Source organism: Corythoichthys intestinalis, chromosome 15, assembly GCF_030265065.1.
Source record: "Corythoichthys intestinalis isolate RoL2023-P3 chromosome 15, ASM3026506v1, whole genome shotgun sequence".
Lineage (NCBI taxonomy): Eukaryota > Metazoa > Chordata > Actinopteri > Syngnathiformes > Syngnathidae > Corythoichthys > Corythoichthys intestinalis.
The window spans coordinates 17015920-17040909 of NC_080409.1; the positions used below are offsets into that span (position 1 = coordinate 17015920).

The window sequence follows — 24990 nt, forward strand, 5'->3', positions numbered from 1 at the left end:
AGAGAACTTTTATATGTGTTCATTTATCGCAAGTTTGTTAGACCTACTCTCGACTTGATGGCCTTCCTTTTTGCACCCTTTTTCTTTATTTCCTTTTCTCAGCCCTTCAGCTGCTTTTTCTTTCCAACTCTCACTCCATCTCTCTCTGTGCGTCAATAAGATGCAATTTTTCCCCTGTTGGCGTAAAGGTGCCTAAGAGCAAGATGAATTTGTTTTGCTCTTTTTTCCTCCCTGATGGTTGTGCATGCATATATTAAGTGTGATTAAACACTGTGCGGTGCCTCCATCAAGTGCTCGCTAATGGCCTTTTTTTATGACATGAATTAGTCATAATGGGAGAGCGAAACAGTCAAAAGCTTCCAACCACTGTTGTTGTTTATTTGGGCGTTTGACCATTCACATGAGACCGTGTCTCCTTTTTGCTGTGAGTGGGTGCACAAGGGCTGGAAAAGCAGGTTCCAATGCATTTGGCTGGAAAGAAAACATTTTTATTGCGAGAAGTGTAAAGATCAAAAATTACATTTGTGTGTTGACACACTAGGGGCTTATTAGGGTGCAGGTAGGCAGCCAATGAGAATAGCGGCCAGATAAACAGGGCTTTGGTGCTTGGTGGTGTCTTTTTGACAGAACCCCCCACCCCAACAGAGGGATTACATATGTATCATCACCCGTGCTGTATGACTAATTACATCTGTGAGATGAGATTATGGGGAGGTTTACCATGCCAATCCGTCCTCTTAGGCTAAATGTATCGCTTCCAACATGAGGCATTACGCCGTGTCTGAAAAAGAGACTGATGCCAGAGAGAAGTGTTTTGAATGGCATACACCCAAATAGAATTTTTGCTCTTGATGACAAAAACATCATGCAGCATATTATATTGCCTTTCTTCTGTACGTTCCATTGTCCATCTCGTCCAGTGGTCTTTTCATATGTCCTTCTTCATCCTGCATTTGTTTAATCTTATTTTTAAATGGCACAGAGTTCACTCCCCTGCTTTCTTACAAATGTATAAAACATTGCACCTATAGGAAATTTTGGGGAAAAGTCTGTTTTAAAAGTGTGTATCTGTATTGTAAGTTTGGTCCGATGTCACCTTGACGATTAGGACTGCCTCCCTTCCTTGCTCGTTGTTGTGCTTGTCTGATTGACCAGTTCTTCCTGGTATAGTCCGCACAAAGTAGTGCTACACTCTAATTCGAACTTGCATGTACACAGTAAAATATCTGCCATATTGCAAAAATACAAGCTATCATGTCCTAATTGACTTGGAATGCAATGCAAAAGCAAATGTGTGCGTCTTACGGCATGTTAGTGCTGTGTAAGGCGATATAGAGACCCAAAATGATATCAAACGTTCTATCGACTTTTACATGTATATTGTCATTATCGCCTTAAATAGATTTGTTCCTGCCATGCGCATTTTGACCAGCTGATGAAACCCAATTTGTGCTAACTCGCTACATTGATGGGATTACCTTTGCCATTGTAGTAAAACCAATCAGGTTTAATAGGTCCCTATCACCACTCAATATAGAGGTGCAACAATTAATCGATTAATCGACAACTAATATATTAGCAAACTAATCGACAACTATCTTAATAACCAATTAACCGTTGAGGACGTTCTTCACCTTAAACTTGGATAAATTCTTTAAATTATAACATACATATAGCTTCTCAGTTGTAAATATTATCATACTGTATTTCTTTATTATGTTTTTTGTCTGTCAGATAGTGCTCAATTTCTCCCAGAAAATGATTGCAATTACAAATGCTTTGGTAGTTATATCTTCATAATCAGAGACATAAAAAAGCCAGGCTTGAGTTTGCCAAAACTTACCTGAGAAAGCCAAATACATTTTGGATGAATGTTCTCTGGTCAGATGAGACAAAAGTAGAGCTTTTTGGGAAAAGGCATCAACATAGTGTTTACAGGAAAAAAACAAGAAAAGAAAAGAAAAGAACATGGCCCCACAGTCAAACATGTAAGAGGTTCCCTGATGCTTTGGGGTTGATTTGCTACCTCTGTCACTGGACTGCTTGACCGTGTGCATGGCATTATGAAGTCCGAAGACTACCAACAAATTTTGTAGCATGATTTAGGGCCTAGTGTGAGAAAGCTAGGTCTCCCTCAGAAGTCATGGGTCTCCCAGCAGGACAATGACCCAAAACACACTTCAAAAAGCACTAGAAAATGGTTTTAGAAAAAGCACTGGAGACTTCTAAACTGGCAAGCAATGAGTCCAGACCTGAATCCTATAGAACACCTGTGGAGAGATCTGAAAATGGCAATTTGGAGAAGGCACCCTTCAAATCTTAGAGACCTGGAGCAGTTGGCCAAAGAACAATGGTCTAGAATTCCAGCAGAGCATTGTAAGAATCTCATTGATGGATACCGGAAGCGGTTGTTCGCAGTTATTTTGTCTAAATGTTGTGCTACCAAGTATTATTATTTCATTGCAAGCAAAATAAATGAAGATATTGCTACCAAAGCATTTGAGATTGCAATCATTTTCTGGGAGAAATTGAGCATTATCTGACAGGGGTGCTAATACTTTTGGCTAGCAGTGTATGTCTCTTCAGAAAGTAATGGGGAAAAGCTGTCATAATTGTTGTAAATTTTTTCACCAAATCATTAAAATGTATAAAATCATGGTATCTCAATATGTGATATCAATTGGCCATATCGTGATATGAGATTTTTCTCCATATCGCACAGTACTACACAGTGTTGCAATTGAATTTCTTGTGCACTATTAACTTATGGGCTGCCATTGATGGTGCTAGACATCAATCCATTTGAAGTGGGAGGAATGTTAAGTCGCTGCCACCCTCCAGTTCATTCATTCATTCATTCATTTTCCATGCCGCTTTTCCTCACGAGGGTCGCGGAGGTGCTGGAGCCTATCCCAGCTAACTACGGGCAGTAGGTAGGGGACACCCTGAACTTGTTGCCAGCCAATCGCAGGGCACAAGGAGACATACAACCATTCCCGCACACACTCATACCTACGGACAATTTAGAGCAGGCATGTCCAAAGTCCGGCCCGGGGGCCAAATGCGGCCCATGGTCAAATTTCATCCGGCCCCCAGCCTCTGTCATAAAACCAATAACATCTGGCCCGCACACAGACTTAATAAATTGGTCAGCAGTACTGCAACCTGCAAATGAAGTAGCTTACACACGAAATGCTGCTCCTCATTTACCCACAAAAGGCAGCAGCACTTTAACCCTTTATTGCAAAATGTATCACATTTGATGCACTTAAAATTTCCGATTTCAGACTAATTTAGGATTTTGACATTTCTTTTTGGGAAAAAAAAAAAAGATGGATGCAAGTCGACACATGCAGCTGCAGGTTCCATGAGAAAAAAACATGATTTAGCATGGGTTATAGATATTACAGCGCTTATTACACATATTCATTTTGACTTTTCACAAATTTGAAAAAAAAAAGTTTCCTTAGGACCTTATTTTTCAAATTTCGGGATTCTCTGATAATTGCTTCATGTTGCAGGTATTTAAGGGCTAAGCATCATTACTCCGTGTGACCCTCTACTTCCAATTTTCTAAAATGGCGACAATCAACAAAAAAAAGTTGACTGTGACGGCTGACACTTCAAGGATAGGTGGAAATTGGACTATGTCTTCACTAAAATATGCAACAACTGTGTCTTGCCTCATTTGCAAAGAGACAGTCGCTGTTTTTAAAGATTTCAACGTGAGGCGATATTACCAAACATGACACGCTGACATGTACGACAAGATTACAGGGAAGATACGCAGCGAGAAATTGAAGCAACTTGAAGCTTGTTTAATTTCACAGCAGTAGTATTTCGCAAGAGCCCGAGAGTCGAAAGAGAACGCCGCAAAGGCTAGTTGCGAGATTGTTGAAATTATTCATTAAAAAAATAATAAAGCAAATGTGACACACTGAATGGCTTGCTAAATTTTGCTTAAATATATTGTTCTACGTAAAGGACGACAGCCAAGGTCGGCCCCCAACATTTTTACCACGCCAAATCTGGCCCCCTTTGCAAAAAGTTTGGACACCCCTGATTTAGAGTGTTCAGTCAGCCTACCATGCATGTTTTTGGGATGTGGGAGGAAACCGGAGTTCCCGGAGGAAACCCACGCAGGCACGGGGAGGACATGCAAACTCCACACAGGAAGGCTGAAGCCCAGGATTGAATGATCTCAGAACTGTGAGGCAGACGTGCTAACCACTCAGCTACCGTGCCACCTCCAGTTCAGATGGATTTAATGTAATTTCAACTCACAGACGAAGGATGTATGCGTTGATTGGAAGTCTATTATTGTCAATGACACTGAAAGAGTTAAACATGATAATTATGTCTTTTATATTAATATCACACCAATCGTCCTTTGTGATTCTGTTGATTCTGTTTGTGATTCATTACAAATGTAATGAAAGGTGTTTAATTAACACACACACAAATGTACCAACTCATCGGTTGGCATTCAACAGCAGGTTGAGGATAAGCCACTCTTATGTCATTTGCAACACTGCATGATGAGCCATGAGATGAGGAAAGCTGACGGGGAGAGACTGAGCGGAATTGATTTTTTTTTCCCGTTGCCATAGAAACAAATGATATGAACCTCTTCAGAGCACACCTTGATTAGTTAAATTATGACCTGTGGGAGAGAGGATGGAAGTGATGTAGCTCACCAGTTTGTAATCTTATGGAGTACCATATTTTTCGGACAATCGTATTTTTCGGACTACAAGTCGCACCTGAGTATAAGTCGCACCAGCCATAAAATGCCCAACGAAGAGAAAAAAAACATATATAAGTCGCACCGGAGTATAAGTCGCATTTTGGGGGGATAAAATCCAACACATAGAACAGATATCTCATCTTGAAAGGCAATTTAATATAAAAATACAATAGAGAACAACATGTTGAATAAATGTACAGTGTACAGTGCATGAACAATGAAATGCGAATATACTGTCCTCACTAGGACGCTACGGCTCGGTCCTGGCTATACAGCGAACTCCCAAATGACGATACTGGACGTCCGTATAATTTGCTGAATCAGTTTGGTCATCGATACCAAACAGGTTCGCATCAACGTAAATAAATGATAATTAGGTTGTTTTACAGCAATGACATCCGTCCGCTAGCATTAGCACATCGTTCAAACACCCACACAACTGGCTCTAAGTGTCCGATCGCGGGTGGAAAACACACAACAACAACAGAAAAGATGATACACACAGGCGTTGCCTCTGTAGAGATATTTTAAAAGCATAAACAATGAACGTAGGTTCGCAGCCGTGTTTCTCTGTCGCTAACTCACACACTCACTCAGAGCTACGTAGGTGTCCGTCTTCTTCTGGCATTTGAGCGCTCTTCACGTAAAGAAGTGCGAGTGCACCCCCACGTGGGGGTGAAAGCGCCACAAACTAAAAGCATGCATTTCAATATAAAAAAAGTCATTAATACAATAGAACACACATTGCCAAAGGCAGAACGCGAACGTGGCCATAGCTTTTAAGAGTTATTCAGATAACTATAGCATAAAGAACATGATAACAAGTTTACCAAACCATCAGTGTCACTCCAAAAAACCAAAATAACATGTGAAATTATATCTTAATGTGTTAATAATTTCACACATAAGTCACTCCTGAGCATAAGTCTCACCCCCAGCCAAAATATGAAAAAAACGCGACTTATAGTCCGAAAAGTACTGTATAAGTAGCACCTGAGTATAAGTCGCACCAGCCATAAATTGCCCAACAAAAAGGAAAAAAACATATACAAGTCACACCGTATAAGTGGCATTTTTGGGGGAAATTTACTTGATAAAATCCAACACATAGAACAGATATGCCATCTTGAAAGGCAATTTAAAATAAAAATACAATAGAGAACAACATGTTGAATAAGTGAACAGTATGATAATGTTACATGATGCATGAACAACGAAATGCGAACGTGGCCAGTATGTTAACGTAACATAGTTATTAAGAGTTATTCATATAACTATAGCATAAAGAACATGCTAACAAGTTTACCAAACCATCAGTGTTACTCCAAAACACTAAAATAACGTGAAATTATTAATACATTATTATATAATTTTATAATTATGTAATTGTATATATTAATAATTTCACACATAAGTCGCTCCAGAGTATAAGTCGCATCCCAGCCCAACTATGAAAAAAACTGCGACTTATAGTCTGGAAAATACGGTAAGTGTTTGATGTTTGATATGTTGTCGACCTTTGAAAACTAAAGTCCCGAGCAACAACATCTTAATTCAATGTGACATCTGTTCCTTTGCAGTTTTCGCTGTGACCACTTTTCAACTACAGCTTGCCATTATAGCGTAACATTTGAGACTTTCTTCCTAAAAATCACCTCCATTTTTGTATAGGCAGGGCAGCTATCAAGGACCTAGCATCAGCCAAGCAAGCACCATAGCCCCCTACAGCCGGCCAGCAGCCAACAATATTTCAGCAATGGGCAACGCACAAGGTTCGGCCTACAATGTGATACCATCAGGTATGATCTCTAAATCCATTTAGCAGCAAAGTGTATTGTGTTGTCTTCTCTGGATGTTGATTTTCAAAACGTTTGATCCCAGGAAAAGCTTTGGCACTTTTGCTTTTTGTGTATGTTGTTGTTTATTCATTCATCTTATGTGGCGCTTATCCTCATAGAGTATTTAAAGACAGTCTAATGCATAATATTGCCCAAAAGATTATCCAAGACACATGAATAGTTTTAGGGGGGGAAATTTAATTAAAAAATGTTTCATTCAGTGCAGTCTGGTGCTGTAGGTCAGGCCAGTCAAGGCAAACCCCTAGATGCTGTACTGTATGTGTTCCTATTAAATTAGTTGAAATCACATTATAAGTATAAGTAGAAGGGTCAAGGGGTCTGGACCAGGAAATGCCTCTCCACCAGTTATTTTTCAGCTTTTCATACTTTTCATGCAGAGAATTTTGACGTGGCAAACTTTCTTCAAGCCCTTCACCTCGCTGCATTCTCTATGAAGGCACATGTAAAGGCATTGAATGAATTGGCACCTTTTATTCAAAGCTAAATATGAGAATGTTTGATATTTGAGGAACTTAGAATGAGTTAGAATACCAAGGTTTCTCGGCATTCACCCGGTTTGCCAAAGGAGTGAAAATGTATTATTTGTTTTTCAATCTTAACAGTGCTGCAGCATAGAAGAAAAAGCCTTGCTTCCAAGGACCCTTTCTTCTGTTTTAGAAGAAATTTACAGCTTTCACTATGAATTGTGGTCTTGACAATCTTAGCTCTTCTGCTTGAATCCGAAGGCGGTTATGCCAAAGGCTTTGAAACCCCACCGCTTGCCAATGTGGTTCCACTTTGAAGGAGAACTTTCATTTAGATTCCTTCTAACAAAATCAAGAGTGCACTTGCTTTGTCTCAAACTGCCATGTTTTAGATTTTTTTTCTTTATTGCGTTTATTGAATTATAAGCGGCTATACTTAAAGAGCAAAACTTTGAGAGAGACAACATGTCAATGTGATGAAACGCGAGTGTCTATGACGTCATACAAGCCATTATCCTGAGGCTTTCACGCCTCATAAAGGAACTACCATTTGTTTGAGAAATGAATGAATTGTGCAAAAGCAGCAGGAGCAAATCAAGTGATTACATTGGAAGTTGTGATAAAATCATAATTTGTTTGAGGAAGCTCTCCAGAAAAGTTGTTTTCCTTTTAAAAAATATATATATATATCTATATATGTCATTTATTCATTAAACATTTTCTTCATGCTTCGTGAAGGACCCATTGGAATGTCCGGGGACGGGATGTTGATGAGCCCAGATGTGAAAATGAAAGCAGATGCAAAAGATGACAATGGCCCTGCCAATGACACTCACAAGCCAAAGGTAACACAAATTGTCATTCTGCGTCTTTTTTTCCTTGTTTTCATCTCTTTTTGTTTGTTCTTGCGCGCCTAATGAGTTCCGATCCGCACATGCTGTCCCAGCACAGCGGGTTGTTTCTGTTTTTTTTCTCACCATATTTAATGATTTGTTTAACATTTACCATTCCTAATGTTTTCCACGCTTTGTTTTGGCTGCCAGCTCTTTTTCACTGGTGTTTTGGCAGGGGAGGTTACACGAGAGCTTGGCATCTACCGCACACAGTCGCTTGGACACAAATATGCTTAGACACACTAGAAGTCACATGACTTTTACTGCACTCAACCGAACGCATCCCAAACACAACGCTGACCCCTCATTTCGCCTTATAGAAGCACCTGAATCAGCTCAACTCAGCAACAGCAAATCTGCTCTTTGCTCTTTCCTCCCCCTTTTCAATTGTTTTCCCTCACACACACATACACCTCCATCACATCCACTACACGCCTTTTCGCTCCAAATCCCTGTCTTTTCTTTTGCTGATTATGGTAGTAAGGGCTTTTTAAATTATTTAAGGGCATTCAGAGCAGCCAGAAAGACCCCACGTGCTCCCAAAAGAGATGATCTGTCTGCCAGGAATGAGTGCAGAAACACAAAGCGTCAGAGATCCAAAGGAGACAGACTCGGGGAAATAGAAAGCTGGAAGATAAGCTTTTGCTGACTTAAACATTCCTAGAGCACTTGTCAAGCTGTTGTTCTGCCTTTCCCAGTTTCTTGTACATGCACCCACACAAACATGCACACACATTCACTGGTAGATGATACATACTGATTAACATTCAATCTAAACTAACATTTAAGTATGGTTAAAATTGTCTACATATCAATATACAAACCATACAAATCTGTGCTGTATTTTCAACATTCACAATTATATTTTACTTACTTATTTATTTGCCGCAAGATTTTTTTCCAATTTAAAAACGTGCCGTGACTCAAAAGAGGTTGAAAAACACTGATTTAAACGATATACAGTGGGGCAAATAAGTATTTAGTCAACCACTAATTGTGCAAGTTCTCCCACTTGAAAATATTAGAGAGGCCTGTAATTGTCAACATGGGTAAACCTCAGTCTTAGTCTGCGAGGCTCTGGAGATTTTATGTTGCCAAGATTTCTAACTACTTGCAAACGTTTTCGTGTGTCTGTATGTGGAGTGAAACTCTGGAACAATTTAGACAATCATTTCAAGCAGTGTCAAAATATCCAAAAATGTAAATCGTTGTATAAAAATATGGTCTGGTCACAATATAATGACATTTGCTGACAATGTGTGTTGCTGTTTTTGTCAATTGGTGTAAATATTGAAATTATTGTAAATGAGCCAACTTTAGTTGGTTGTCTGTTGGTTTAGTTGTTTTTGTCTGTTTTTCCTTTTTTCTTCGTTTTCATTGTGTGGACAGGAGTATCCCATGAGTAAGGATGCTGGACAATGAGATCAGGGGTGAGATAAAATAAGTTTTAAATTCTTCCCACTCCCTGTCGAGTGCAATTATTTTTGCTGAATTATATTGTATGTTTTGTGTGTGTGTGTGTGTGTGTTTGCATGCTCGAAATAAAAAATAAAAATAAAAAACCTCAACCATAAGAGAGAGAATGTGGAAAAAAAAGAAAATCACATTGTTTGATTTTTAATGAATTTATTTGCAAATCATGGTGGAAAATAAGTATTTGGTCAATAACAAAAGTTCCTCTCAATACTTTGTTATGTACCCTTTGCTGGCAATAACGGCGGCCAAACATTTTCTGTAATTTCACAAGTTTTTCACACACGGTTGCTGGTATTTGGGCCCATTCCTCAATGCAGATCTCCTCTAGAGCTGTGATGTTTTGGGGCTGTCGTTGGGCAACACAGACGTTCGACTCCCTCCTCGCCCCGTGGCGTCAAAATGATAACAAGAACGGTGAGCAAAAATCCCAGAACCACACGGGGGGACCTAGTGAATGACCTACAGAGAGCTGGGACCACAGTAACAAAGGCTTCTATCAGTAACACAATGCGCCGCCAGGGACTCATCCTGCACTGCCAGACGTGTCCCCCTGCTGAAGAAAGTACACGTCCAGGCCCGTCTGCGGTTCACTAGAGAGCATTTGGATGATCCAGAAGACAACTGGAAGAATGTGTTATGGTCAGATGAAACCAAAATAGAACTTTTTGGTAGAAACACAGGTTCTCCTGTTTGGAGGAGAAAGAATACTGAATTGCACCATACCCACTGTGAAGCATGGGGGTGGAAACATCATGCTTTGGGGCTGTTTTTCTGCAAAGGGACCCGGACGACTGATCTGTGTAAAAGAAAGAATGAATGGAGCCATGTATCGAGAGATTTTGAGTGAAAATCTCCTTCCATCAGCAAGTGCATTGGAGACGTGGCTGGGTCTTTCAGCATGACAACGATCCCAAACACACATCCAGGGCAACAAAGGAGTGGCTTCGTAAGAAGCATTTCAAGGTCCTGGAGTGGCCTAGCCAGTCTGCAGATCTCAACCCCATAGAAAATCCGTGGAGGGAGTTAAAAGTCCGTGTTGCCCAACGACAGCCCCAAAACATCACTGCTCTAGAGGAGATCTGCATGGAGGAATGGGCCAAAATACCAGCAACAGTGTGTGAAAAGCTTGTGAAGAGTTACAGAAAACGTTTGGCCTCCATTATTGCCAACAAAGGGTACATAACAAAGTATTGAGATGAACTTTTGGTATTAACCAAATACTTATTTTCCACCATGATTTGCAAATAAGTTCTTTAAAAATCAAACATTGTGATTTTATGGGGGGTTTTTCCACATTCCTTCTCTCATGGTTGAGGTTTACCCATGTTGACAATTACAGGCCTCTCTAATATTTTCAGGTGGGAGAACTTGCACAATTAGGGGTTGACTAAATACTTATTTGCCCCACTGTATCGTTTAGGCTTACTTTGTGTTTTGATTTTTCTCCATTCCTGCACACAAGCGGAAGAGCCTTAGTTTTTGTAAATAAAATCTTTGTCTTAACTCCTCAGCTGAGTCCGCCTCTTCATCTAATCGTGACACAATTGGGAAATTATGGCTAAAGTTTAGCCATAGTCCTAGTCCTTATAGTCTTATAGTCAGGAGTGAAAGTGGCTAGAATTACTTGCCGGAACCCTCTGACGTGAAGGTCGCCGCAGAGCCAGAAATTTAATTTATGTATTTATTGTTTTCTTTTTCTTTTTTTTCTTTTTTTTTGGGGGGGGGGGGGTGCAAAAACGGATTTTCATTCATATTTTTTCAATGAGTTGCAAAATAAAAGTTAACAAAAACAGCAATAACCCCAACTTTCATCTCCTAATTTTTATTTTCCCTCATTTCCTCACATACTAAATGCCAAATCTCAATTTTAACTGCTTAAGATCATAGGATGTATATTAAAATTGAATTAATGTAAACATTTACTTTTTTTATATAACAAAGATATAAATAACATACATTCACAAAAATAAGTAGAAATGACTTATATTATAGAGAATAAAATGGAATATATTTTGAAGATCGCGCAAACATACTTTTTTTTAAATCATAAGGAAATGAATAAGTAGCCTAACATGAATGAACAAATATAAGTCCAAAGTGCACATTGACAGCTAAGATGTTCTGAACCTCCCTATCAGAGCAAATAAAACTAAATATGATAAATAAGCTTCCTCAACTCTTTCATTGCTCTTAAAGATTTGATCCATTTTATGTTGCATTGCCCTTTTTTTGTCGCATCAATTCAACCTTTTTTTTTTTTTTTTTTTTTTTTTTGCTGTTCCAGAAAACATGCACATTTGAAACCATCAGAGCTAACTATCTCTGCTGATCACATGTCAGTATGTCAGCCAATTGAACGGATAAATGAGTCCTCATTATCGTCAGACTCCGATAACTGCAGCAGCTGGGGCAACCTTCATGCCGTCCGTGGAATAAAATAAATAATAAATATTGGTGGAAACGGATTACGCTACACAAGCACTTTATTATGCTTGTTGTTAACACTTGTGTATGTAAATCTGATGTTGGTAGATTGTTTTCTTCTTGAGATGAAATGTGTTTTGACAGTTGCCGCCATATTTTCGGAATCAAAGCACTGTGTACCGGAACAGCATTCCAGCCCTGAATCTTACACTGGAACTGCGTTCTGGCACTGACTCCTATACCGGAACTGCGTTCCTGACCGTTCTGGCCCACTCCCTTCACCCCAGCTTATAGTCATAGTCTCAGTCCTAATATTAAAAAAAGTTGGGTTCTGAGTACATTCAGTAATGTGTTTTATTTCTTTTCTACATATTGTATATAAACAACACCACTGTGTGAGCTCTGCCTCTTTTGATCAAGTGTTTAAGTTGCCTCAGGCTTATTATCCGGTTATTACATGGTTCTTTTGTACAGTTTTTTTTTTCTCTGTCCACACTAGATACAAGAGAGTCACAACAACAGCAGCACCGGCTCCCAGCAGTGTGCTTCGCAACCGGCTACACCAAGCAATGCTCTGCCAGTCCCCTCCCCACTGTCACCCAGCCCAGCTAGCTTGTCATCATATCACGGCGATGATAGTGACAGCATAAGCAGCCCTCCTTGGCCCGTCAAGGCCCCTCCAAGCCCAGTAAGTTTCAAATATGACCGGACGGATGGTTACACACAACTTGAAGTATCATGACATATTTATTGCCGCTGGGCAATGGTGAAAATTATTGTTCAAATGCTGAGTCCCTCTTGCAAAAACCAAAGCCAGTCATGACTGTGCTATCAATGTTTGAGTTACCTTCTTTTAACAAAGTGCGTTTTAGTACGTCCATGTAAAGTCTTGTTTCCCATGTGCAAATATGTGATGAAACTTAATGACTCCCATGGGGAGAGAGAATTGTTAAAGAACAAGGTACAGCAAATAGACTGTTTAATTGCCCATACACAATTCATATGAAATATAGGTCATTTAGAGGTGTGAGGTATTATTGTGGGATTCAAAATAGGCACTCTATACATTAGCTAACTGATTAAACTCATTCTAAGTATTATAACACAGAAAGAATTTGAACATCAAATTATTTTTCAATTAAATTTTTCAATCACCTTTTTTGCCCTCCATAATTTTTTGACAGAAAGCCAATCCCCACTTGTCAATATCCAGTGGCGAGCGAATCTCACGTCTTTACGAGCTGGGTGTTGAGCCAGAGAGGCGGAACTGGGTAGAACGCTATCTTTCCTTCATGGAGGAGAGGGGGACGCCTGTTTCCCAGCTTCCTATTGTGGGGAAAAAGCCTCTGGATCTCTGGAAATTCTACATTGCTGTTCGGGAGATTGGAGGCCTCGCCATGGTAACTGTTGTTAACATCAGAGTCATATTTCAAAACAAATGAAAAAAACAACACATTGAAAATCTTGGACTTTGTTCAGTTTCAAAATCTTTTGAACGTGAGCAAGAAAATGACTTTCAACTTTGCTGTTTTATTTTTAGAATTAAAGATGCTATGAAATGGTGACCATGTCCAAGATAAAAAATGACTGCACAAATTTGATTATACAAGTAAAAAACGAATCTAGCACTCAAATATGGCTGTTTTTTTTTTTGTGTGTGTGTGTGTGTGTGTTTTTTTTTTTTTTTTACCTAACTGTATTTATTTCACCCAAAACAATGCATCAGGGAATGCCCACTTATTGTGATATCACAACCAGAATTGATGAGCATGTCTAGCCGTCTAGTGCTGCGCTAGCTCGTACCTGTTGACAGAATGAAAGAACGATAACATGGCAACATGATAATGGAAAGCCTATGTATAGAGTGCTAGCGGACTGCAAACATCTGCAGCTCATTCTAACACCATCTTCTGTTTGGATATTTTTTATTGTAGAAGGAAGACTAATTAGGATGCAATTTCATTATTAAGCTATTTCTGTCACTTTTTTTAATGGATTTGTGTCCAAAATACTATCTATCATTTTAAAGTTACTTGCTGTAGTATTTCATAGTGCTGTTAAGTTAATTAATCTTAATTAATCACCACAGTATTGTGTTCAATTAATAACTGCTTCTTTACAATTAATAACTGCTTCTTTACATTTAATCAATTAAAATAATCCAATGCACTTAACTGTTGCTGGTATTTTTTTTTATGCTGACGAATATTGTGTGCGAAGAATTGTGCTGCAGATGGGCCTGTGTGGATTTTGGGTTGGTCAGAGATTCAGAACCATTTTGGCGCAATGCTTTACAGTAGTGAGCCTTGGAAAATGATGGAATATTGCAAAATAAACAATATAATATCATATAATCAGAGATGGGTAGATTAGCCAAAAATCCTACTAAAGGAAGAGTAGTGTTACTTCAAATTAATATTACTCAAGTAACAAATGTCATTTTCATGTCAAATTTGGTGGGTAGCAGCTTATAGTCAGGTGCGCCAAGTAAGAGTAAAAGTAGTCATCCACAAAAAGTCCTCAAGTACAAGTAAAAAAGTATTTGGTGAAAAGAATATTCAAGTAATGAGAAGCGTTGTGAGTAACTGCTTACGATGTTTGATTTTCTTTTTTTTTTAAACGGTGTTAAACGATGTTTTTTTTCCCTCAGCACAGTTATCTATATTAACTGTTATTATTATACTGTACTATAACCCATTACATAACCACATTAAACAAAAGAAATACAAAAAAAATATTTGAATTCCGGCGGAAAAAAATCTGCAGTACTGCAGCATCATTTGTCCAAAGAGCATGAGTGCCCTCTAGTGGAGAAAATTGTTCCTAGTTTGAATAGTTGAATAGTGAATAGTTCCTTCATAGTTCCTATTATGAAATTAAAAGGGTCATATCTCTGGTTTTCCGTGGTTCATCGGTGCAAAATAAAAACTAGGAGAAAGGTTAAAATCCGCGCTTTCGAATCATGTTAAGGGCAGCACTCTATATCAAATACTCAATTTTATACGGCGCTTTAAAGACGCCACGTGATTGAACAGGCCGGTGTAATCATAGAACGGCAAGCTTGAGTCTGATTGGTATAAAGGAGTCGTGATTATTGTTGTGACGTCTCATTGGTGAAACTGGTAGAGGTACTGTTGATACCACTGGAAAAAAAGTCAAATCTAATATGTAGAATAAAGAGGAAAAATGTAACGACTAGTGTAGCCCAAAGTAGCGGAGTAAGAGTAGCATTTCTTCTTCACAAATCTATTCAAGTAAAAGTAAAAAGTATGGCTTAGTAAAACTACTCTTAGAAGTACATTTTTTCAAAAAGTTACTCAAGTAAAATTAACACCGTAAATGTAACATGGTCCTACCCACATCTGCATTTAATATATTAAGCCATAAAGTAAATGATATTACAAAACAAATTTTTTTCACCCTGCGCAGGTAAACAAGAACAAGAAATGGCGCGAGCTCTCCACCACACTGAGCGTGGGAACCTCCAGCAGCTCAGCCAGCTCACTCAAGAAGCACTACATCCAGTACCTATTTGCCTATGAGTGTAAGATGGAGCGGGGTGAAGAGCCACCAGCAGACAGCAGCAGCAGCAGTAGTGGAAGCATGGCTGCAGGGGACAACAGGAAGCAGGTCAAGATTCAGCCTCCCTCGCCTGGTAAGGCTTGTTTATTTCTTGCATGCAACCTGATCAAGCTACAGACCTTGGTGTACTTGCTCCACATCACCACTGCAACAATCTGCAAATGATTGAGATGAGGTTGAGCAAAGCTGGGAAAATAAATGTTGAAATCTTAGTGGATAGTGTTTTACATCTACTTTGGTCAAAAGTAAAGTTCTCACTGATGGAGATAATCTGTGCGGAAAATTGCTTGTGTTCCCAACATGTTGTTCAAGGTGGTGCACTAACATCAACCAAACCACTCCAAACCACTCCAAATTTATTACTCAAACATGTTTATTACTATGGATGTCCCGATCGCATATTTTTGCGCCCGAGTCTGAGTCACCTGATTTTGAGAACCGAGTCCCGATCCAACACCGAGAAAAAGTGTTGTTCAAAAAAATGATAAAAAGAAAGTTTTAAACATGTTACTGTCCCACCGTGCCGCCTTCATAATTTGATTTATTTTTAAACAAGAATATCGTAGATGCTTGTCTTTATGAAATGCTTCATTGAGTGACTCCACTTAAATCCACTCACGCTGCTGAGAACAGCCTCTCACTTACATAATGAGTTGCCACAGCACACTATCGTTAGTGTTTAACAGGCTAAACGATGATTGACACATTTGGGCCTTTGATGGTAGAGCTTGATCTCAGACAGACACGCTTTACGTCGAAATAGATGACAATATCCTCCGTGCAGTTGAGCTATTTCACTGTGTAAAGACACGCAGTTTTCATTGTCAACAGCCACCATGAATGTCGAGCACTAGCTGTAGCGATGATATATTTTACCTTACCTTGTTAAAAAAAAAAAACGTTTTAAACATGTTACTGTCCCACCGTGCCACCTTCATAATATGAAATATTTTAAAACAAAAATCATGTTTAAAAATGCATGTCTTAATAAATGCTTCATTGAATGAGTCCACTCAAATCTGCTCAAGCTGCTGAGAACAGCCTCTCACTTACACAGCGAGTTGCAACAGCACACTACCGCTAGTGTTTAATAAGCCAAACGATGATTGACATATTTGGGCCTTTGACGGTAGCGCTACCAAGCTTCTCTGGCAAGATCAAAGCTCCAAACCTGTCAATCATCTTTAACTTTAAATAGCTAACTCCAGGGCACTCCTGGCCAAGAAAAGCAGGAGGGAGAGTGAGAGGCTGTACGAGCATGAATCAGAAAAACATGAATCCAACCTAACCATTTTACCATGTTGTTTAAACCAGTGAGTCTTAACTCTTGGATTGGCCCACGAGCGCCATCTATTGGGAAGCAAAATAATGTAATCCACGAGGGCCTTGGGATGTGCATGTTACTACACACTGATCGGTGATGCCTTACGCGACTGAACTCTCACACATTGGGCTGGGTTTGACAGCTATTTCCATAAATAGCTGATTGAATTGGTTTTGCCGGCATGCAAAATTTAAATTGCCGTTGCGCAGTGAAACTAACAATACAAAATGCACAAACTTTCAGTCACGCAAAATATACAATTCTGGGTTTACATGTGGGACAGTTGATTGTTTAAGACCTTTAATTTATTGGATCTGAAACTATACTTTATTAGAAGCCTTTTCATAATTCAGGTTGTAAATTTGAAAGGTTCAGTGCTAGCATGTGCCTATATTTGGAATTGCTGACGTTGCGGCATATAGAGAAGAAGACAACAAGGCCTTTCCTCGACAAGAAATAGGACACAGCGCGACGAGCTGTATTTTTCATTGTTGTACAAAAAAGCCATGGCTTTGGGGAAATTATAGCAGCAGTGAAAAGGGCTCTTCTAGTCTCAGTGGGAACGTGGAAAGTTTAACCACGCTTGTGAGCTACAGTTCCACCCAAACCGCTTTGAGATATAATTTAGGCTGAGCAAGGAGCAGTTTGAAAACCCCTTATCTAGTGTCAAACGAAAGTATATTTATCAAGGCTTCCTCCATTGTCCTTTATGACAATATTCGTGAATACCCCAATCAAAATATCATAAAATAGCTTTACCTGCCCCTCTTGTATTGGAAGTGCAATCTGATGTCACGACAGTGCCTCAAATAGAACATCTTTTGAATAAGTGAAGTCGTACCTATGCTCAAATGTACTCCTGCCACGGCGCACTATGCCAACATTCCATTGCCTGAGTACCACCTCCTCACCACATACACAATGAATGTTTTTGTCAATGACATTCTGCACCAGTGTTGTTTATGGCAGCCCTTTTAATTTTTGTCTGTCTTTTAGATGAAAATACTTTTTAGTCTTAATCATATTTTGGTCGTTTAAAAATGTGTTTGTCTTCATCTAGTTTTGTCAACAAAAACTCTAAATTTCGTTTAGTTTTAGTCGACAGTTACTCAAAATGTTTTCGTAAGTAAACTTCAAAAGTTGTTGTCTATGAATAAATGAATACATAAATACATAAATGAATAAAAGATTTCCTACAATTTTGAATAAACATTGACAGACGAGCACATAATTGTAGAGTCTACAAGGACGTCACCATCTTCGTGATGATAATACACACTCAGCAGGAAAACAGGATATTAATTTCAATTAATTCTAATTAATTAAAGTTTTCCAAGAGTTTAATGACACCCACCACGCTAAGTGCTAATGCTAATTTGAATGATATGCTAATGCTACAAGTTATATTTAGGGTGTGACGATCACTCAGCACAAATCTTTAAAGGTTAAAGCAGTGCTTCTCAATTATTTTCTGTCACGCCCCCCCAAGGAAGACGTAAATGTTTCGCGCCCCCCCAAACTCTCTGCCGCCACTGTAAATAGTATCATTTGTCTATAAAATTACTATTATAAATACGCATCTGCCTAACATTGTGTCCTTTTTTTCTAATAAAGAAAAAAAGTAACATAGATCAACTTATAATAAAGTATAACTTTATTATAAACATTGTTTTGTTTGTAACAGAGAAGACTTGATGTGCATCAATTTGCCTGAATTAAAAATTCACATCCAAACTAAAAAATACACTCAAGGTACATTTTTGACCATTTGATACAGAAAAATAAAATGTAATAAAATCAGTAAATAATACCAAATTAAAATTGATTACAAACATTCACTCATGAGGACAATGTGCCAAAAAATTTGACCGAAAAAACAAATCTGAATAAAAGGGGGGAAAAAAGTGTCCTTGGACAGGACAGTTTTTATTTTTGCTGCTCACAGTATTTACCTCCTTTGCAATGATGTGGAGTTATTTTTCAATTAACATGCTAACAATGCTCACTGGCTTACTGATATAACACTGACAAAGCAGGACGATTGTTGGCAATATTCGGCACGTTTTCACTGAAAAAATCAAGCGGCTTAACAATGAGATTGGGGTCTAATGTCTTTAAGTGGCGTCTTAATTGATTTGGCTTCTTGCTGTCTGCTATAATTATTTTTAGACACAGTAAACAGTGGTCTTTCATCATCACCCACTGTATTAAAAGTCAAAGCTAAAAGGCAAACGGCATGAAAAAAGCGCATTCACGGCGGCCGAGGTAGAACCGTAGGTGAGGGCAGTCGTCGTGACGATCCCAAGCCGAAAATGGCACTTCTCGGGCGGCGACGTGAGAACCGGACAAGACAGTGGGTCGCTGCGTGAGTGAGTCCGGTTGGAAAACGGCTTTCGAAAACGGCGGTGGCACACTGCTCTTCATATCTGTTGTCTGTGTGTGCTGAGTGCTCTTCCTTAGTTCAAAAATACTGCGCGCACTCTGAAAATGAGAGCGCCACTGTCACCTACTGAGTGGATGTGCAAGTACACTTTATTCCAGTACGGCAAAAAAAAAAAAAAACACATAAAACATGTTCCCCGAGGTCACATGCGCCCCCCCTGGCATTGCTCTGCGCCCCCCCAGGGGGGCGCGCCCCACTATTTGAGAAGTACTGGGTTAAAGCAACATGGCATATTCTAGCCAAGATAAGAAAACAAAAGGCAAGTCTGGAACCGGGAGAAGAAACCAGTGACTAAGTGTTTGTGCGTGTGTGGAGGGGTGGTGCAGCACGTCACATGGGTGACACGACCAAACACTGCTACGATGTGCGCTAACTACACATACGATAAGAAAATGTCACACATTGTGAACTTAAGATGGAAACTACGGCGAATTTTCAACTCGTTTTCATCTCGTCGGACCAAAGCTGGCATTCATCTCGTTATGTTTGTCTCCCAAGACGTTTTTAGCTCGTCACGTCATCATCATGAAAAAATTGTTCGTCTATAAAATATCTTCCTTATCGTCATCGTTGACGGAAAAAAAGTTTCTTTTGTTGGTTTCTGTCCAAAATGACAAAATACAGACTTTTCATGATCGATATACTAAAATAAAAAACGTAAGTATTTCAATTCAAACTGTAAACAGTGAAATAATTGTGAAGCTAATTGTTACATCCCAGATGAAATGTGGGATTTACAGCAGTCTGTCTGCTGCAGCGTTTTGTGCACTGAAATAGTTTTTTGGGATCAAGGTTTAAAAAATAATAACAATAATAATAATGTTAAATATATTTTAAGAGTACTTGAGATCCCATTGGCCAAAAGTCGCACTATACACTTTTATTTTAGATTTGATTCAATGTGAAAAGGCAATTTAGTTGTTTGATTGAAGCTTGCCTAATTACTGGAACCTAGTTGATTTGATGAACACCTCTTTGTTTACCAGAAATACATTTCTCAAATCAATGATGAGTTGGATACATTGTCAACCTTGCATTTCCTATTAGGAAGTGCAGCATTTTACCAAAATTTCAACGGTAGGTCAAGTATCAAGTGCAAAAAATACCTCAATCTGTGATGTTTTAGCATATGTAAACCTTGTGCATACTTTTCGGAAAGTACATCTAATCTCATGAAAACCTTGGAGTAAACAACACAGTATTAAGGAGTAAACAACACAGTATTAATGAAACAATTTGCGTTTTAATGAAAGTCAGCTATGATACTGTTGCCATCTGAACCTCAAGCCTGAGATTTGCCTTTCTAAGATTATTGTGTGATTGAGGTTAAGAGAGGTTGTGTATGAGTGACTTTGTTTTTATTTGCTTGCTTGGTGTTCGCACTGTTTTTGAACAATTATGACATGACGATCAGAAGTGGAGAGGAAAGAAGAGTTGGTTTGTTAAGGTCACGCTTCTAATTTGCACCCAAGATGAGAGAGGTGACCCTGGCTTTTTAAAAGAGCGTTGGAGTACTTCACCTTCATGAAATACTGCAGATTGCTTTTCCTGCTTGTGGAAAAGAGCAGTGGCCTGTATTTGCACATAATATTACACATTATGTACTGTACACGTGTCTCAAACAAATAAATCTTCCCTTGTGTTTATAATGCATGGTAATGCAACCTCATCCCTTATATCTGTCCCTAAATTAGTAATGTTATCATCTAATGGGACTAAAAGAATGAAGGACTCCCTGTGAGGCTTGGACTACCTTACTTCAAAAAACATAAATATCTCTCAGAACATCTTGCTGCTACACATGAAAGATTACCAACATGCTCTAAAAAGTTGCCACGCTTGAAAAAATGAATTGTTTTTTTTAACTCTAGTTAACCATGATAACTGAAGAAATTATGGGGGGAAACAATACAGGAACATGAAAATATTTTCTTTTTTCATACTTTACCAACACCTTTAATAATGATGTTTGACTCATTGCCTGCCACTGACAAGACTAGACGCCCAATTAATTTAAATTGGGAGGTCTGGCTCATATTTCCGTGCCATTGACATTACTAGACGTCCATTCTATTTTGACTTGGTGGGCCAGCAGGGATCATTCACCCCTCCCTAGAGGTCGGTAGAGTAGCCCAAAATTTTACTGAAGTACCAGTAACGTTACTTCAAAATAATCCCGTAATTTTCGGACTATAAACTGCTACTTTTTTCCCCCTCATTTTGAATCTTGCTGCTTATAGTCCACTTTGGCTTATTTATTGATTTATTTGGGATAATAGGTAACACTTTATTGGAAAGCGGCGTCATAAGACTGCCATAAGACTGTGATAATTATGACATGAGACTATCATGGGCATTAATGAATGCTTATAACAGATGTCATTAAGTGCCATCCTGCTAATTAAGTCACTAATTCCATTCATGTCAAGCTAAGACCTTTTACATCCATTCAAAAGTGAGATAATTTGCTGGATGATATAAAATGACATCTTTCATAAGCATTCATTAATGCTCATGGTAGTGTCTTGTAATAGTTATAATGGTTTTATGACATGGTATTATATTGTCTTATAACACCACTGTCAAATAAAGTGTTACCAAATACCATAACTACCAATTAATGAAACAACTAGAACAGTAACTGAGGATATAATTAGCACAGAACATTGATTTTATTGTAATTTACATATGTAGCGCTGCAATGCATGCTAGGGGGCATGTTGGACGACAACAGTGTTGACAGCAGGTGGATGCAGAGGTTGACTGTCCTCCCCAAGGGAGCAGTGATGGCCAAAAGAAGCTTCTTGAATCAATGAATCATTTGGTCTGATGACAGTATGATGCCGCTGTCAATTACAGTGTTACCCGTTAATTTCTTTTGGTGTAAATATCCCATGATGCAGTGAGCACACTGCGCCTTATAGTCCAGTGCGGCTTATCTATGAACAAATTTCATTTTCATGTCAAATTTGGTGGGTAGCAGCTTATAGTCAGATGCACCAAGTAAGAGTAAAAGTAGACATCCAAAAAAATGTACTGAAGTACAAGTAAAAAAGGATCCAGTGAAAAGAATACTCAAGTAATGAGTGACATTTTGAGTACTTGCTTATTTTTGTTTGGTTTTTTTTTTTTCAATGAGTTAATAATTGAACCAGCCATAATGTACTTTATAATGGTACTCAGTTAACGCTTTTAAGATTGGTGGACCATTAAAATGGTCCGACAATGTTTACCACACGACATAATGATAACCAGTGTTGTTAATAACGGCGTTACAATATAACGGCGTTACTAACGGCGTTATTTTTTTCAGTAGTGGGTAATCTAATTAATTACTTTTCTCATCTTGGCAACGCCGTTACCGTTACTGAGGACGGAAAGGCATGCGTTACTATGCGTTACTATATTGGTCGAAAAGTCTGAGGGAGACGGACTCACCGAGACGACAGAGCAGGAGTATGGAGGAGGCAAGAAAGTTGTGACGCCGAGCAAACGCGATGCTAGGTAGCTCCAATAATACATGTTGTAGCCGATAGCTAGTACAAACTACGCGCGCATGTTATGGTAGATATGGTAGACTTGATAGATATCACGTGTACTGTACATAGATATAACTAGATGCAAAATGACAGACATGGCACTAAATGAGTTAGTAGACAGCCGCCATCTTAAAGCAGTACTTTTTAGGACGGCTCTGTTGTAGAGAACCTTCCTAGCGAACCTAAGTAACTTTTTATCTAAAATACTTCTAAATCGGCAAAATCTTGACTTGAATCTATCTTTAAATGATGAAACAGTTTTAAAACTTTCACATGTCATAAGTAGAGAGAAGGGAACTAATGCAATAATGGGAGCAATTTTAACAACTTTTAACAGCTGATTCAGGGTAAAGGGTAAATTAGGGTAAAGAATTGGGCTCGGGCCAATTGTACCCAAAACCTTCACAAAAAACTTCACATAGTGTGGCCAATGTTTTTTTTTTTTTTTTTTTTTTTTTTTTTTTTTTTTTTGGGAGGAAAAAAAAAAAAAAGTAATTATCACCAATTACTTTGCCAAGTAACTAATTACTCTTACATTCAGGTAATTGAGTTACTAACGCAATTACTCTTTGGGAGAAGTAATTTGTAACTATAATTAATTACTTTTTTTCAGTAAGATTAACAACACTGATGATAACACAGGTGAGTTTTATATGTGTTGGTAGGTGGCTCAAAATAAGTTTTGTATCCCAATCTGTTTTAAATATTTTAAAGAAAGCATTTTGCACTACTTAGCGCGTCAAAGTATTTTTGATAAAAATGGCTTGTGCATGGTGTAATTTTTCTCCTTTTACATAAGCCAGCTGGCCTCCAGAGACCGTGCCAGCCTATTTATAGACTTGACAGTACAGTGATGTCACAGAGGGAGTGTGTATCACGGGGTAGGGATAAAAGGGGATGTGTATGTAGGAGTGATTAATGAGGGCTGGAATGTATAATGTAAACAAAGCTGACCTCCTCGTCACCTTTCATTCACAAAATTGGCTCGGCTAACTGACTCCCTACCAATAGCCCCTCCTCTCTGCTACCATCCCAGTGGATTATGTCACCCGTTGACAGACGCACACACTCACACACAAAATTTCAACCACGTGACTCAAATGCACACATTTGTGTTTTCTCCACTGTCATTCTTCTCTCTCTAAATGTGGAGCGAAAGGGCACTCAAGTTCACGCTCTCGTCCATCTCCCCTCTGCCTTCAGCTTAATATTATACATCAGCCTGTATGCTTTTGAAGAATGGCAAACTTCTAAACCTTGGTTAAAGCGGCCATTGTTTACATGTAGTTCGTACGCATGCTCCCCTTCTAAAAAAGGGGGAAATGTCCTTGACACTTTCACCCCTTCAATCATAATGGCATAACAATCTCTGCCTCCTTTTCAGCCTCTCATTCCGTCTGTCTCATTCCATATCGAGGCAGGGGACGTCATTGAATAATTTAGACTTAGTATGAATTTTTAAAGCTTTAGTCTTGTGTTTTTTTCAAATTGGAAACGTGCGGTGCAGTAATAGGCCACCGAGGCTGTTCCAGTGGAAGGCTTCTTCTTACTAAATGCTCATTAGGCTGTTTTTATATTCTCTCTTTGTCTTTGTCATCTTTTTAGCAGAATGGTCCTCAGTTCACATTAAACTTGCTTCAGGGAATTTGTATCCCTTGGCTATGTAAGCGTCTGTTGCCATCCTCTTGTTTCTCTTTACTCTTAGAATTGGCAGAATTGTTGCTAAAATTGACAGTATTTTGGTGTTAACAACTTGATAGAATAACCCAGTTATATAAGTGGCCTTTTGTTATCTCAATCTTTAATCTCATAACTAATTTGTAATAAAGTGCAAAGTCATAATAAATAAGAAAGATCTATCGAAAAGAATTGCTGAGAAAGTTTGGTTCATTCTTGGGTGAAATTTCTAGATGCCTGAAGGTCCAATGTTCATCTGTTCAAGCAATTTCTTTACAGCATAAGGACCGTGTTAATCTCACCTATCATATAGTTCAGAAAGGAGAAAGGTTTTGTGTCCTAGAGAGGAATGTACTGTGGGACAAAATGTGTATATCAACCTCAGAATAAGATGCTACCACAAGATGCGACCTAAAGCTGGTAAGACTGGCATTATCCACAATAAAACGGGTAATGTATCAATTTAGAGTCTTCAATTCACAGAACGTTCATGCCTCTATTAGGGAATGCCTGCTAACCATCACTCCACAATGCCAATTAGAAATATATTTTCCATAAAATC

The 24990-nt window shown here is 38.7% G+C and overlaps 1 protein-coding gene and 1 long non-coding RNA gene across 3 annotated transcripts in view; one reads left to right on the top strand and one right to left on the bottom strand.

Annotated features, from left to right (window-relative positions):
• The window catches only part of arid1b (AT-rich interactive domain 1B), a 400911-nt gene that overhangs the window by 361978 nt on the left and 13943 nt on the right, over nt 1-24990 (top strand). For both annotated transcript variants that reach the window (XM_057859493.1, XM_057859494.1), the window contains 5 exons: nt 6419-6546; nt 7809-7915; nt 12363-12551; nt 13048-13263; nt 15293-15518. In XM_057859493.1, the coding sequence (XP_057715476.1) occupies nt 6419-6546; nt 7809-7915; nt 12363-12551; nt 13048-13263; nt 15293-15518 (866 nt within the window). The remainder of the gene's footprint in view (nt 1-6418; nt 6547-7808; nt 7916-12362; nt 12552-13047; nt 13264-15292; nt 15519-24990) is intronic.
• On the bottom strand, nt 15325-23014 carry LOC130931038 (uncharacterized). Its single transcript, XR_009067156.1, has 3 exons — nt 22651-23014; nt 15565-15600; nt 15325-15470 (listed from the first exon to the last, which is right to left on the bottom strand). It is a non-coding gene; the product is annotated as an uncharacterized LOC130931038 (long non-coding RNA).